Raw genomic sequence first — 13,411 nt, 5'->3', positions numbered from 1 at the left:
GCTGTAGCTCTGAGGCTTGGCTCTAGCTCTTAGGCCTCCGCTGCTGAAAGAAGGTATCTGGTTTGTTTGGGTTCTATAATCGATACACTGTTTCAACTCCAGCTCTGATATCCCGGCGGGCTGAAAGCAGGTTTCTGGAGTTTGTTTGGCTTCTATATTTGTAACAATGTTTCAAACTGCAAGCTCAGAGGCCGGCAGCAGCAGGCAGGGAACTTTGGAGTCCTCCGTCACTGAAGCAAGCAAGCCTCATGTTCGCTTCAAGCTGACTGGCTGCCAGCCGCCATCTTGGCTGGCAGTTAATTTACATATCGTGTTGATTAGCCAATGGTAAAGGTAGCGGACATACTGCTAATTACCATGTTTCTCTTTTATTAGATAGGATCAGGACCTCAGTCAGAATGCATGTTCAATTAAAGCAGCTATTACTTGATTTATCCCTTCTCAAAATTAACAAATTTTCTTCTCCTTCATCCCCTTTACTGAATTTTTATCATAGAGGCTCCCTCTCCTGAGATGTAGTCAGGACACATCATTTTCTGTTATACAATTCTATGAACTTGCAAAATATATCTACACTCCACAGGAAGCACACTCATTCTGCTTTTCTATTAGAAAAGTAAAATTTTAATTTTTTAAAGGAGATGGGCATCAACTGTGCCATTTCTGATAACAGTATACTAATACCAACCAATCTCTTTGGAAGTTATTGAATCCTAAAACCTCAAAAACCGGTAGATGACATTGAAACCAAGCCATGCTTCTGAGTTCTTGATTTCTGACAATACGTGTTATCTGCTTGCTTACAAATTTTAAACAAAACCAACACTGCCTCAAGACACAAGAAAGAGACTCATAGTTGTTCTTCCTTTCTAGAAGCATCCAGAAAATAAGAAAAATACCTTAGAAAATCACACGAAGTTCTCCAATCCCTTTTTGGATCAAAAAAAAACAAAACAAAACAAAATAATACGCCTGGAATCACCAAACTTCCTTAGAAACAACAGTCAATATAAGACATACAGAAAAGTTAAGCTGCCTCGATAATCCTTAACACAATTCTGCACTTGGACCAATTTTCCTATTTATAACTGCACTTGCCTTTTACATACGTACTTTAATTATTTAACAATACTGTGTGATAATGTATCCAATACTTGCATCAGGAACATATTTCAGAAGGTAAGGACAACAACCATGTTGACCTCCTAGACATACGCCACACATTAATATCTAGGCTTCCTTCCAAGCTTGATTCCAGTTGTGTCTCCCCTGCAGGAGCAGTATGGTGTAATGGTTACATATGGACTCTGGGTAAGAAAGCCAGGTTTCAGCTTTATAATTCATTTGCTTTGTGACTTATGATAAATTAACTTCTTCAATTCTTAATTTTCTCATTTGTTAAAAAAAGTTAATGCTGATAACTATCTCATTGGTGGGTGGGTTAAGTGTGATAATGCATGCAAAGCATGTTAGCACAGTACCTGATAAAGAGTAATCTCCCCCTTAGTGTGGACAGCAATGAAGATGATGATGATGATGATGATGATGATGATGACGATGATGATGAATCTATAATTACCATGTCCAACAAGAGTCATGACCTCCTCTAAATTCCCAGGAAATCGTAAGTACATAAAATCCAGCAGATCTTCCCAATCCTAGTTATTTATACCTTAGGCATATTGTTGAATTCCCCAGACAATTTAAAAAATAATAAGTTACACATCTGAAACCTCTTCATATACCAAAAGCACATATTCCAGGCAGGTGTTACGAACACACATTCAAGGGCATGTATGTTATAGTCAAATACAGCAGAGTCCACGCCCGTCGATATTTCTCCCCCAAACTGTAGCTAAACTGTAAGGGTATCTAGAGTAAATGGCCTAAAAAATGTCATTCAGGTGTTCTTGATTATTATCTCTCTCTACAACAAAATCTTTGTGAAAGTTATGTTCATGAGGCAAAGGTAAGCAAAGGTGGATATGCTACAAATGACTTATTTCCCATGATAGTTAATAATGATTGAGCAAAGGATGCTTGGCTGTGAGTTCTCAAGTTTTTGACAAATAATACATTGATCATTTCAGGATTCTCCATTCTCCAGAAAAAGAAGTGGTACAATATGGGTATTTGCTAAGATTAATTTGGGAAATCAGCTATTACCTAGTAGTTATTTTTAAAATCTATTTCCACTTCATGCTTATTTTATTAAAATTTACCATGTGAGCAAAAGGAACACATTTAAATCTATGAATATATTAAATCTTACATTTATAAAAACAAACTGGTATCAGAATATGACAATTAAAATACATTTCTCATAATATATATTCAGGCCAAAAAAGATCAAATCAGATGCTCAAACAGATAAGGGCATAAGAAAGCTGGTGACACTGTAGACTTACTTCCAAGTGTTTCTTAAAACTTTCTTCCCTTTTACAGCTCCTGTGGGAAGAAAGAGCTTCAATCTAGATTGTATACGTCAACAGAAACTAGAAATAATGATCAGACCTCACTTTGTTCCCACTCTCAGGTACCATGTCACAAAGTCTCTTTGAAATTGGATAAAGCGAATATATAAAAAAAATAGGTGCCCATTATTAACATGGATTTATCCTAGTTATGCTCATTCTTATATAAATTGCTAATGAAATATTAATGTACTAGGCCTAGCATACATTCACAAGAAAAATGTCATAAAGAAATAAATTAAGGCCCATAAATAAAGAAACACAAATAAATGGAGATGGGGTATTATATATCAACTAAGAGGACCAGTGCACGAAAATTCGTGCATGGGAGGGGGGCGGTCCCTCAGCCCAGCCTCTCCCTATCACAGTCTGGGAGCCCTCAGGGGATGTCCTCCTGATGGCATGCTCAGAGAGTGGGCCTAAGCCACAGTCTGGCCTCCCTCTGCGGGAGCTGACTGGGCTGATCAGGGGAAGGTGCCGCCCCCATCATCCCACTGCTGGTGCCAGTGCCAGCCACCACAGCTGCTGCCCCTCGGCTGCTGGCCCTCGGCCCTTGCTTCTTAATGCTGGCCCTGCCCCCCCGCCCACTGGTGGGTGGTGGGCTATCTGGGGCCAGGCCGACTCGGGGGTGGGCTTTGGGAGGTTGAGGCACAGCAGGTTGCATCCTATCCAGCCTCTGTGGAGGTGTGGTGTCAGGACCAGGCCTGAGCTGCTGCCTCTGTGGCTGCCTCTGCGGAAGGGGCAGTACTGGGACCGGGACCACACAGCCCCCTCTCCTACCGCCTCTGCAGTGGGGGCCATGACGCTGGACCAGCCCGTGCCTTGGCCTCTCCCACGCTGCCACCTCTCCCACGCTGCCTCTGCGAAAGGGGCCGCAGGAGCCGCGGTGCTGGACTGGCCGACGCCAAGGCCTCTCCCATGGCGGCAACAGCACCTTTCCCATACCACGGCCCTTGCAGCAGCTGTGGCTTTTGTCCAGAAGGACGTCTGGAAGATGCCCAGTCTAATTAGCATATTACCCTTTTATTAGTATAGATAAACCACAGTCTGGAATGACGGCGGCAAGCTAACTGGGCTCCACAAGACCCAGGAACAGCAAGGCAATGGTCTCCCTAGTTTTTCTTGTATCTCATATATGCCAAAGTGGGTACTGGAAAGCTGGCAATCCATAAACATCAATAGAAACAGACAAAAGAGGTAAACAAAAGCCTTAGGAAAAGCCTGCTTTCTCTGGCCAAAGGACTAGAAAAAGGGCAACCTAGAAAAACAGAAAACACTTAGCAACAAGCCTGTTGCGCCAGCTAAACAACAGTGGAAAAAAATAAAAAGAAACCGAAGGTGTCTTCTGCTCACCCCTGTCAAGAAAGGTTAAATAGGGAGCCTAGACTTCCAATCTGACCCAGCTGTTACGAGGCATCCTTTTGCCCTCTGGGTGGACTTGATACCAAAAAGTGAGGGTGTTGCTTGAGTCTGAGTTCTTGTCTTGAGAAAATCGAAGAATGACGTCACAGACAAAAACAATGAACAGGAGCAAAGTTTATTGGGAGCAGCCAGTCCTGGGAAAGGTGTAGCTGGGGTTTCAGGGGAAGGCCAGGGTCCAGAGCTTCCTTTCCATGTGACAGCCAGGAGCAGTTTAGTATCCAAGCTAATTAAAGTCTAATGATCCACGTGTGGAGGCCCATATGGCCATAAGCCGTGTAGAAGTAGGAATGTGCTCCCCCATCACAGGAAGGAATGTCAGGAACCCTTGAGTGCCAGAGAGCGAGAGAGAGTGAGAGAGAAAGTGTGTGCCTTTTAATTTAAGGGGTGGGTAGTCTTGCTAACTCCTAATAGGTCTTTTCAAAGAATTTTGCCTGAGCAATATCCTTTGGATTGGTTTATATGCCTTACTGTCTTGTGACTGGTTGTCTGCACACTGCCTGTCTTAGCGATATCCATACATTTTAAAGTCCGTGCCTCTCTCATGAATGCCCTACCTTCCCCGCCCAGTTGGAATACAGTGGTCGGCAAACTCATTAGTCAACAGAGCCAAATATCAATAGCACAACGATTGAAATTTCTTTTGAGAGCCAAATTTTTTAAACTTAAACTATATAGGTAGGTACACTGTTATTGACTTAATTAGGGTACTCCTAAGGCTTAGGAAGAGCCACAGTCAAGGGGCCAAAGAGCTGCATGTGGCTCGCGAGCCGCAGTTTGCCAACCACGGCCTAGTAACTCCGCTTCGTTGGGTTCCCAGTTCTACTTCCTTTCCTGTGGTCTCACCCCTATCTACCTAGCTTCCTTCTGTCTCCTCAGAATTAAAGAAGATTGAATGGGGAATAGGGATTTTAATTCCACCCACAATAAGGAGGCCTCCTAGGGTGTCAATGGGGCCACATGGAGATCCTGGATTTCCATCCTTCTGAACAGTAACAAGCCACCCTTCTCTTTCCAAAGTAGGAGTTATCAGAAGTCTCACTTGTGTTCCTCCCCTTTCTTGCCAGTGTTGTCAACGGATACCTGGTGGAAAGACTGAACTTTCACCTCCACCCAGAAGTATCAGGGTGGTGCCCCCTCTCCCGCTGCCGACATTGTGTCAGAGGTGACCTGCTAAAAGAGAATATTATTAAAAAGTGTGCCATGGTCACACTTTGATTTTGAATGAATCACTCTGATAGCACAGTATGTGTTCAGGCAGGGAGGAGAAGGATGGAGGATGGTGAGGGTAAGAAATAGAGAAGAGTAAAACCAATAGTGCACCAATGCTTGGAAATCAAAGGAAAAGCCACACACACACACACAAAAACAAAAAAAAAATTGGAAAAAGGTCAACAATGGAAAATGCAGCCAAGAGACCTGATGAGAGGTCAGAAACATTTTATTGGATTTGGCAATTAAGAGATGATTCTGTCACTAGGGACGCTGGTTTTATGATGAGCTTTGAAGAGGTAAACTGAAAAAGTGAGGCAGCTTAGTATAGACTTATTGAAAAGTTTAGGAAAATGAAGGAAGATAAATGTCAAGAAAGATCACTTTTATTACTTTTGGCAAGTGAAAAAAGAATTCTACTTTTTAAAAGTGGTTCAGATTGGATCATGTTTACAGTCTGCTACAAGGAAAGAGTAGACAGGGGGGAAGAAGTTAGAGATCCTGGAGTAAGGATATAACTATAGAACAAGTCTGGCGGAGAGGGTGAGTATCAGGGTTAAGGATACGGGTGAACACATCCGCCCTGAACAAAAAAGAAACAGTTCATCTTCTGAGAATGAAAGGTAAGAGGAAGAAGTATGGTGTTTTTAGATAGTAGGAGGTTGAAGGCATCAGAAAATACACATCCACTTCCCCCCAGAAAACAGAGGCTGAAATCAGCTTCCCAGAAAGAAGGATATTTGGGTTTAGGAAGAGGCCCCAGGAGATTTGGAATTAACCTTTAAGACACAGGACTAGAGTTAATCAAGCCCAAGTAAAATACTGACAAGTAACCATTGACTAAGGGAACATGATATTTTAAAACGTGCACTGGAGTCATTTTTTCATAAGGTTATTTATTTCATAGTTTGATTTATGAGTTCAAATTTCACTCAGAAGTAAGTAAAAAATAAGGCAGTGTTTATTTTCTTACAAAATCAAACTTCAAGCTGAGGTCCAGTCCATGATGCCATTACCATGTTAAGAGAAATCTTGAAAGCATCATGTTACATCTATATAATTTCTGCTTATGCTTTTGTTATATTTGAACAAAATATCCCATTGATATACTTGTATAAAATACCACCTATATTGTCAGAAACAGCATTTTTAACCTGTAAAGAACTCGGCCTGATGAGAGTCAGGGAGGAAATTTTACAGTTGGCAGAAGTGTCACCACCCTATCCTGAATGTATTGTTTGTTTAAACAGACTTTTTTTTTTTACAATATTGTAAATGTTTTTTAATTGCAGATCAAAGTTAAACCTAGAATTTAGCTTTTCTGCCAGTTTTCTTTTCTTTAAGAAACATAAGTAAATATATTGAGAGGAAAAAAAAATAGAGATTACATTAATTAAAGGAAAAGTCACATGATTATCATTTCTTATCAGAAGCTGATTTTAGACGTTATACCAATATCTTCACTTAAGAACGCACCATGCTTTATGAAAAATATTTTAACAAACACAATCTAAATTAAAAATGATCTTTATTGAGACTCTAAATGTAGATAAGTCACTACAAATAAATGTTTGAAATAAGTGTTAATCCCCATTTCTTGTGTGGTTTTAAAAGCTATATCAGCAGCTTGGAGTCCAATCCTAGATAGACAGCCAAGCTTTTCACCAAAATTTGAAAATAGAACCTAGAGTTTAAAAAACAAAAAACAAAAATTTAAAAAAACACATTTGAACTGTTGGGATATTTGGCAATATTTGAGTCAAAAACAATGATGAAGAATTCAGGTTACAAAGCCATGCCAATCAGAGGACCCAAAACACTCTCAATTTGATAAGAACTTATTAATCTTCCTGAAGGTATGGAATCACTATAATGGGATCTATGGATTTGATCAGATCTATGTCTGCCAGCAGATAGGCTTACTTGAATGCAAACAAGAATATTTCCATGTATATACATTTTCAGCCCCAAGTCTCCATAACAGTTCAATAGACTTAAGAACATAAATCTGTCCCGAGTGCCCAAAATAATGTATACGCCTCAAATTACATTAATCATTAAACTAGGAAGGAAGAAAAATTTTTCAAAAAAAAGTTCATCCATTGATTTTAGTGTTCTGAATACACAAACACCATTCCTCTGTATCAGCAGTAGTCCCAGACGTAACTAGAATTACAAAGATACATACAGATCATCTAGTCCAACTCCTTAATTTGAGAGACAAGGAAACTGGGGCCAGGGAAGGGAAACTTACTTATCAAGAATCAGTTTAGACAAAAGTGGAATTAAAATCCAGGTATCTGAATTCACAGTTTAGTGCACTTCCCAGAAGTAGTAGGTATAAATAACCTCATCTAATTTCATCTGGCAAGCAACTTTAAGGATCATGCTGAGTTTGCTGTTTTATCATATTCAAAAGCACCTTCCATAACAAATGGATAATTAAATAATATTATAATCACAGGAAAATAATTATTTTAATTAATCAAACATATTATAAATACTCTTTGAACCATATTATTCAAGATATTTTCTAAGTAACAGTTAAAATACATAAAATGTTTAGGCTCTTCCATTAGCTTTCTCTGGATCCTTCCTACTGAAAACAGACAGCAGAAACCAGTGAAATAAAAACACACACAACAAAAATGACAAAAGAACTAAAAAACTAGTACTAGTACTTTAAAGCCCATGGCCTTCAATTTCAAACAAAGCAATCAATATTGAGCACTAATTGGCATCTATCACCAATCACAACAGCAAAGTAAACCATTATGAAAGCTCATTGGTTCATATTACTACCCTTACAGATATCAGTTTCCGGAAAAATCATTCCGAAGTGAATCATCTGGATCGTTTTTATTACTCACTCAGTCTTGAGACTGTCTGCACAGTACTGACTGAAATGTACTTCAGTGTGCACCTTCCTTCCAAATGAATATCTATGTCAGGTTTATTTATAGCCACTGCTTTCAATCAGTGCATTTCCAGGTATGAGATATAAAATCATCTCAACAATACTCTCCTCTAGAGATCTGAACAGAAACCTGGAAATCTTGGCAAACGGCCTTTGAAATGATAATGAAAGATCTATAATGTAAAATGCACATTAAGATTTATTAAAGATTCCAAAGCACACTCACCTTATACTTTTTAATAAGCCCAGAAAAAGTACAATTAGAAAATTAATTTATACCTTGTGCATATTTTTGGACATCTCTTTATAAACTCCAAGATTATTACCATCATCTATTTCATTCTCTTTTCCTCATTATGATTCTGTGAAATTTGGACATCTCTCTTTGTTTCTTAGATGCTTTCCTCTCTATTTAGGAGCTTCAGGCTTTACAAAAGCAGGGCATACTTCCCCCTACTGGGAAAAAATTAAATTACAAGGACATCTGAACAGGTTCCTAAGTATCAAGAAATCAAGTTCCTGGGTAAGATAAAAATGTTAAGGAACCAGATGCATAGATTTCTCTGACTGTCTCAGCAACCACAGAAGACTTTGTACTCTTTTAAGGGTTTCTCACATGCATTCCTTTAGCGTGGCAGTTTTCAAAAGTACACTAACTCTCATTAGTGAAAGATGAATTAATTATTGATCCTGCTGTCCCAAAGAGCAGTTCAGAGAAAATGATCACTTCTTATTTGTTGTTGTTGTTGTTTTATTTTCACTTTAAAGACATTATCAGCTAAAGACACTTCTGGAAAACATATTGAAGTAAACCATTTTGCAAGCTTAGTTTCATTTTTAATTATTTTGAACAATCCCAAGCATTTAATAATTCATTAATTTTTAATACTCTTTATTTTATGTATTACTTTGTTTTTCAATAGTTTTTGTAATTGACTTTACTTTTCAACTTTAATTTCTATTTTTGAGAGTAGTAAGCAGAATTGTATTTTACTTTCCCAAATCCTCTACAATACCAACTTGTTTCTTGAAAAACAGTTTAGTTGTTTCACAAGTTCAGTATTTTGATTATAAATCTTTTTTAATTGTTTAGTAGGCAAAAATGGAATAAAACACCTTATACTTTATGATTAAAATTATAATCTATTATAAAAATATTTGAATAAACCTAATGTCTATTTGAATCACACATGGAGGATCAGAATTTTCCCTGCCATGTACAACTAAGTCTCAAAAAAGAAAACAGTTCTTTTAATGCTGAAGGGCTGAGGAAGAGGAAGTTGTCACTTTTAGTTTGGCTATAGGTAAGTCCATAAAAACCTCAGCTACAAAACTGCATTGTAGTCAGTTTAATAATGAAGCAATTCATTATTAATGAAGCACTCATCAAAAAAAAATCTAAAGTTGTTCTTAAAAAGGCTTGTGTAGATTACTACAGATACTGTATCTTTATCAGCTAGATGGCATTATAACGAGATAAATGGAGTAATTTGATTAATATTCCTCTCATGAAGTTGTGTGTGTGTGTGTGCGTGTGTGTGTGTATGTGTGTGTGTGTGTGTGTTGTTTAAAAAACCTTTCAAAGCCACGCAAAAGACAAGACATATACGTTCCTCTGGGAATGAAATCTCCGTTGGCATTACAGGTACACAAAAGAAAATGCACACTTGGTGAAACAGTTGATCAATTGTGAAGTGTTCCCAGGGACCGGTAACTCGCAGAGTAAACCAATTATCACACTTCAAATAAACTGATAACCACTTTAGCCTCTGCCACATTCACAAACATAGAACAACATGCATAGTACGTGCATAGTTTAATCTGGGCTAATTCCAAGACTTTCCATAGGAAAGACTGTAATTAGACTAGGGTTTCACATCACTTCCCAAATGCAGGAAAGAAAAGAAAAAAAATGCTGATATGCAGCAAGAAGCTCGTAGAACACTACACTGGTCACTATTTACTCCCAAACTGATCCCCCTTCCCTCTGCGAAGTGAAAACATCCCTGCCAACCGCGATACACTTTATGGTTTCTCTATCAATGATCCTAACAGGTCACATCACCACTGCCATTAGATCTGGTCGCTTCGGTCTGCCCCAAATTAAGACATAAAGGAGTGGGAGCATCGCTGCCCGCCCAGAGAACAGGCTCTGGAGCTAGCATCTTCGGGGGGACAGTTTCTGCGAAGGAGACAGGCGTCCCTCCCCAACTTCACTCTCCGAACCCAGCCTCGGGTGAGATGGGCGGCCGATGGTTTGCGCCCATCTGCGGGGACAAGTCCTACCTTCCGCCAAAAGGCGCGAGGCATGCACAAAAGATGGATCCAGGCTATCTTTCTCTGCCATCAGCTCAGGCAAATATTTCTCCTCTTCCATAGCGCGGACTTCGGACAGTCCACGGGCGAAGCGCTGGGTTCCGCTCTCTCGGACGCAGGGTCGCGGGGCAGCGCCTGGCTCCCGCGCTGCTCCGCCTCCCGCGGCGAGGGGATCTCCGCGCGTCCGCACCGGCCCGAGCACCGAGCACCTGCGACTCCAGCCGTCGGGCTGCGCGGCCCAGCGCCCACACCTGCCCGTCCCTTCCGTCGTCCCTCGCTCGCGCCGAGCCCCCCCACTCACACGAGCCGCCTTAACTGGAGAGGCGGGAACAGGACGCGTCCCACCTCCGCCAGCCATTCATTGGTAGGAGTGCCGGGAGAGGCGGGGCCCTCGCGAAGGACGCGGGCCCTCATTGGGTCGCCCCGCACGTCGGATCGCCTGACTGGCAGGCGACAGCTGCAGAGGGGAGGGGAGCGCAGAAGGTGCAAGCGCTTTCTTCTTGCAGCTCAAGCCTTTCCTGGTTGTTAGACATGCCCAGTTGTGTGGAGCTCTGGGGCTTCAGCTGGGATTCGAGAGGGGAGAGAGCGGGAAAAGCACCCGCTAAACAGAGAACCTCGGGGCCAAGACAGCAGGAAGGATGGGGATGAGGAGTGAGCAGCTGAGGGGATGGGAAAAGCACTAGGGAAAGTCTCCCGGAGGTAGATGGGACTTTCCCAGCGTCCCTAAGGCACAGGTGTCTCCGCTCTTGTGGCTCAGATGCGCGCCAATGTGCAGGAATTAGCTGCGCACCCAGTCTGGAAACATAACGAAGACTGCATGTGATCGGTGACTCCTGTCTTCAATGAGCCTGACCTACATCTCCGGGAAGCAGTAGGATGTTCATTGATAAACCAATAAAGAGGCTCCCGGCGATGTTGTTGTACAGCAACATGCTTCTAGCATACAATCGTTGGGGGTATTGACTTAGCTCTGATTTCTCTCCCATCTATCCTTCCTTCCCCATTCCCTAACTATGAAGGGGGTTTGGGGAGGTGCCTGGATTTTAAAACTAAAAAGCAACACAAAAAGCCACAGTTCGTGAAGGAATTGGGAAGACATGTGGAAGAAGGAAGAGACTAGAAAATAGGTAACCACGGTTGCTCTAATTTACCCCTTTCTCCTTATTTTAGATGTGACAGCCTCTTTCACCAGATGTTGTTGCCGAGGTACTTTGTCTCTATCCCACCTCTATTTCAGGACAGTGAAACTCTCCAGGTTACACCATCGGGGCCTGAAAATGCATGCTTCAAATGTCACTACAATGTTTCCTCAGTCTCTTCATAAAGTCATTTTCCAATTTTGCCTCTACCCCTACTAAGAATGGGGACTAACTTTTCTACAAATAAAGCATACTGAAACTTTTCCAAGTTCTCTAACTGATTCAATTTTTTTTTCCTGCATTTATTTTTCAAAATAAGGTTGGGAGATTATCTTTTACATATGTTTTAAAAATTTAACATGTCTTCACATCCATTATCTCGGTTTGCACTCTGAAAAACATGTGCAAGTATTACTTTATCTGTTTTATAGGCATGGAATCTAAAGAGACAGAAGTTCAGTGACCCAGTAATATAAATATGACCTCTTTTGGCACCAGCCATTGTTCATCCCATTTAGAAGTTGAGTATATGCTATGGTGGGGCCAATGATAAGAGGATATATAGCTAACAAGTGTGATAAGACTATTAAAGTTTACGAAATAAGCTGTAGAACCATGACTCATTGATATTTTTGTTTTTTCACCATAGGAATATTACCAATCTTTAGACAGGTAGCAATAGTAGTGGAGGGTGAATAAGATGCCAACCACAGCTAATTAATACATTGTAAACATTTGGGATGACTGTAAATTAGAAAAATTATTGTGCAGTAATTGTAATCACATTTTGCTTTGCAGCATACCAAAAGATTAAAAGCATATGGTGCTGATGAAGACATATACAAACCCAGTTTTATAAATTAAAAAGATGCAGTAACTTTTGTTATATCCAGCAACAGCAATTAGATTATCCATTCATAGTCCTCTTTTCCATGTTAAAGCTGCATGAAGAAGATACAATTGAGAACAGTCCCTGGGTTGACTTTCTTATACAATGTCTCTGGCTATCCAGATCATTATAAGTATGGTAAGCCGGCTAATTTTTATTTTCCTAGTTATTATCAAGAAAGTTAGGATTTTATTTTCTTAGGTAAACTCTCATCAAAATGCCTAAAATATATTTTAACAGGGGAAATGTATTTCCAAACAGGATATGGCTGAAAATAGAATACTCTCCAAGTGCCCTACACATCCACTTACAAACATCAGATCCATGTATTTTCTTTTTTTTTAAATATATTTTATTGATTTTTTTACAGAGAGGAAGGGAGAAGGATAGAGAGTTAGAAACATCGATGAGAGAGAAGCATCGATCAGCTGCCTCTTGCGCATCCCCTACTGGGGATGTGACCACAACCAAGGTACATGCCCTTGACCGGAATCAAACCTGGGACCCTTGAGTCTGCAGGCTGAAGCTCTATCCACTGAGCCAAACCGGTTCGGGCAGATCCATGTATTTTCATTAGATGACTCTATTTTACTATGTTCTCCACTTATTTCACATATAACTATTTTACAGGTACCATAATTACACTGTGAATTTTCTCAGAGCAAACTTATTCATGCAAACATTGTATAAACATATATGTAAATAGAGAGCCAGCTATAGATCATTATTGAATAGAAAGTATCATATCTATACATGAATAAATTATAACTACTGTTAAACCCACCTCTTCTTCTAATGATGTAAATAACTTAACCATAATCACCACTGAATTGATTTGTATATCTTGGATAAAGATTTATCTCATATTAAACAAGTTCTGGTCCTGAAAGGTTTTTTTTAAATGGCATTCCATTTACTGCACTATTATTTCAACAATGGGATATTAAGGAAAATTTTGCAATAAACAAATTTGTTTTGAAGGATAAATAAGGCATACATTATAGAATATATTCTGTAGCTAATGCACAAACTATATATCCAATAC

At 40.0% G+C, this 13,411-nt stretch overlaps 1 protein-coding gene across 3 annotated transcripts in view; it reads right to left on the bottom strand.

Moving 5' to 3' along the window:
- The window catches only part of KHDRBS2 (KH domain containing, RNA binding, signal transduction associated 2), a 484,502-nt gene extending 473,832 nt beyond the window's left edge, over positions 1-10,670 (bottom strand). For 2 of the 3 annotated variants that reach the window (XR_001512727.1, XM_015559490.1), the window contains exon 1: positions 10,309-10,616. Coding sequence is in view for 2 of the 3 variants with exons in the window: in XM_015559490.1 (XP_015414976.1) it covers positions 10,309-10,399 (91 nt within the window). In the remaining variant the exon portion in view is untranslated. Of the gene's footprint in view, positions 1-10,308 lie in introns of all 3 variants that reach the window. The other variant, XM_006756841.1, reaches the window with a different exon arrangement.
- Between the last annotated feature and the right edge of the window lie 2,741 nt (positions 10,671-13,411).

Source organism: Myotis davidii, unplaced genomic scaffold (assembly GCF_000327345.1).
Source record: "Myotis davidii unplaced genomic scaffold, ASM32734v1 scaffold334, whole genome shotgun sequence".
NCBI lineage: Eukaryota > Metazoa > Chordata > Mammalia > Chiroptera > Vespertilionidae > Myotis > Myotis davidii.
The sequence above is the reverse complement of the archived record's forward strand: the minus strand, read 5'-3'. Positions and strand labels throughout refer to the sequence as shown.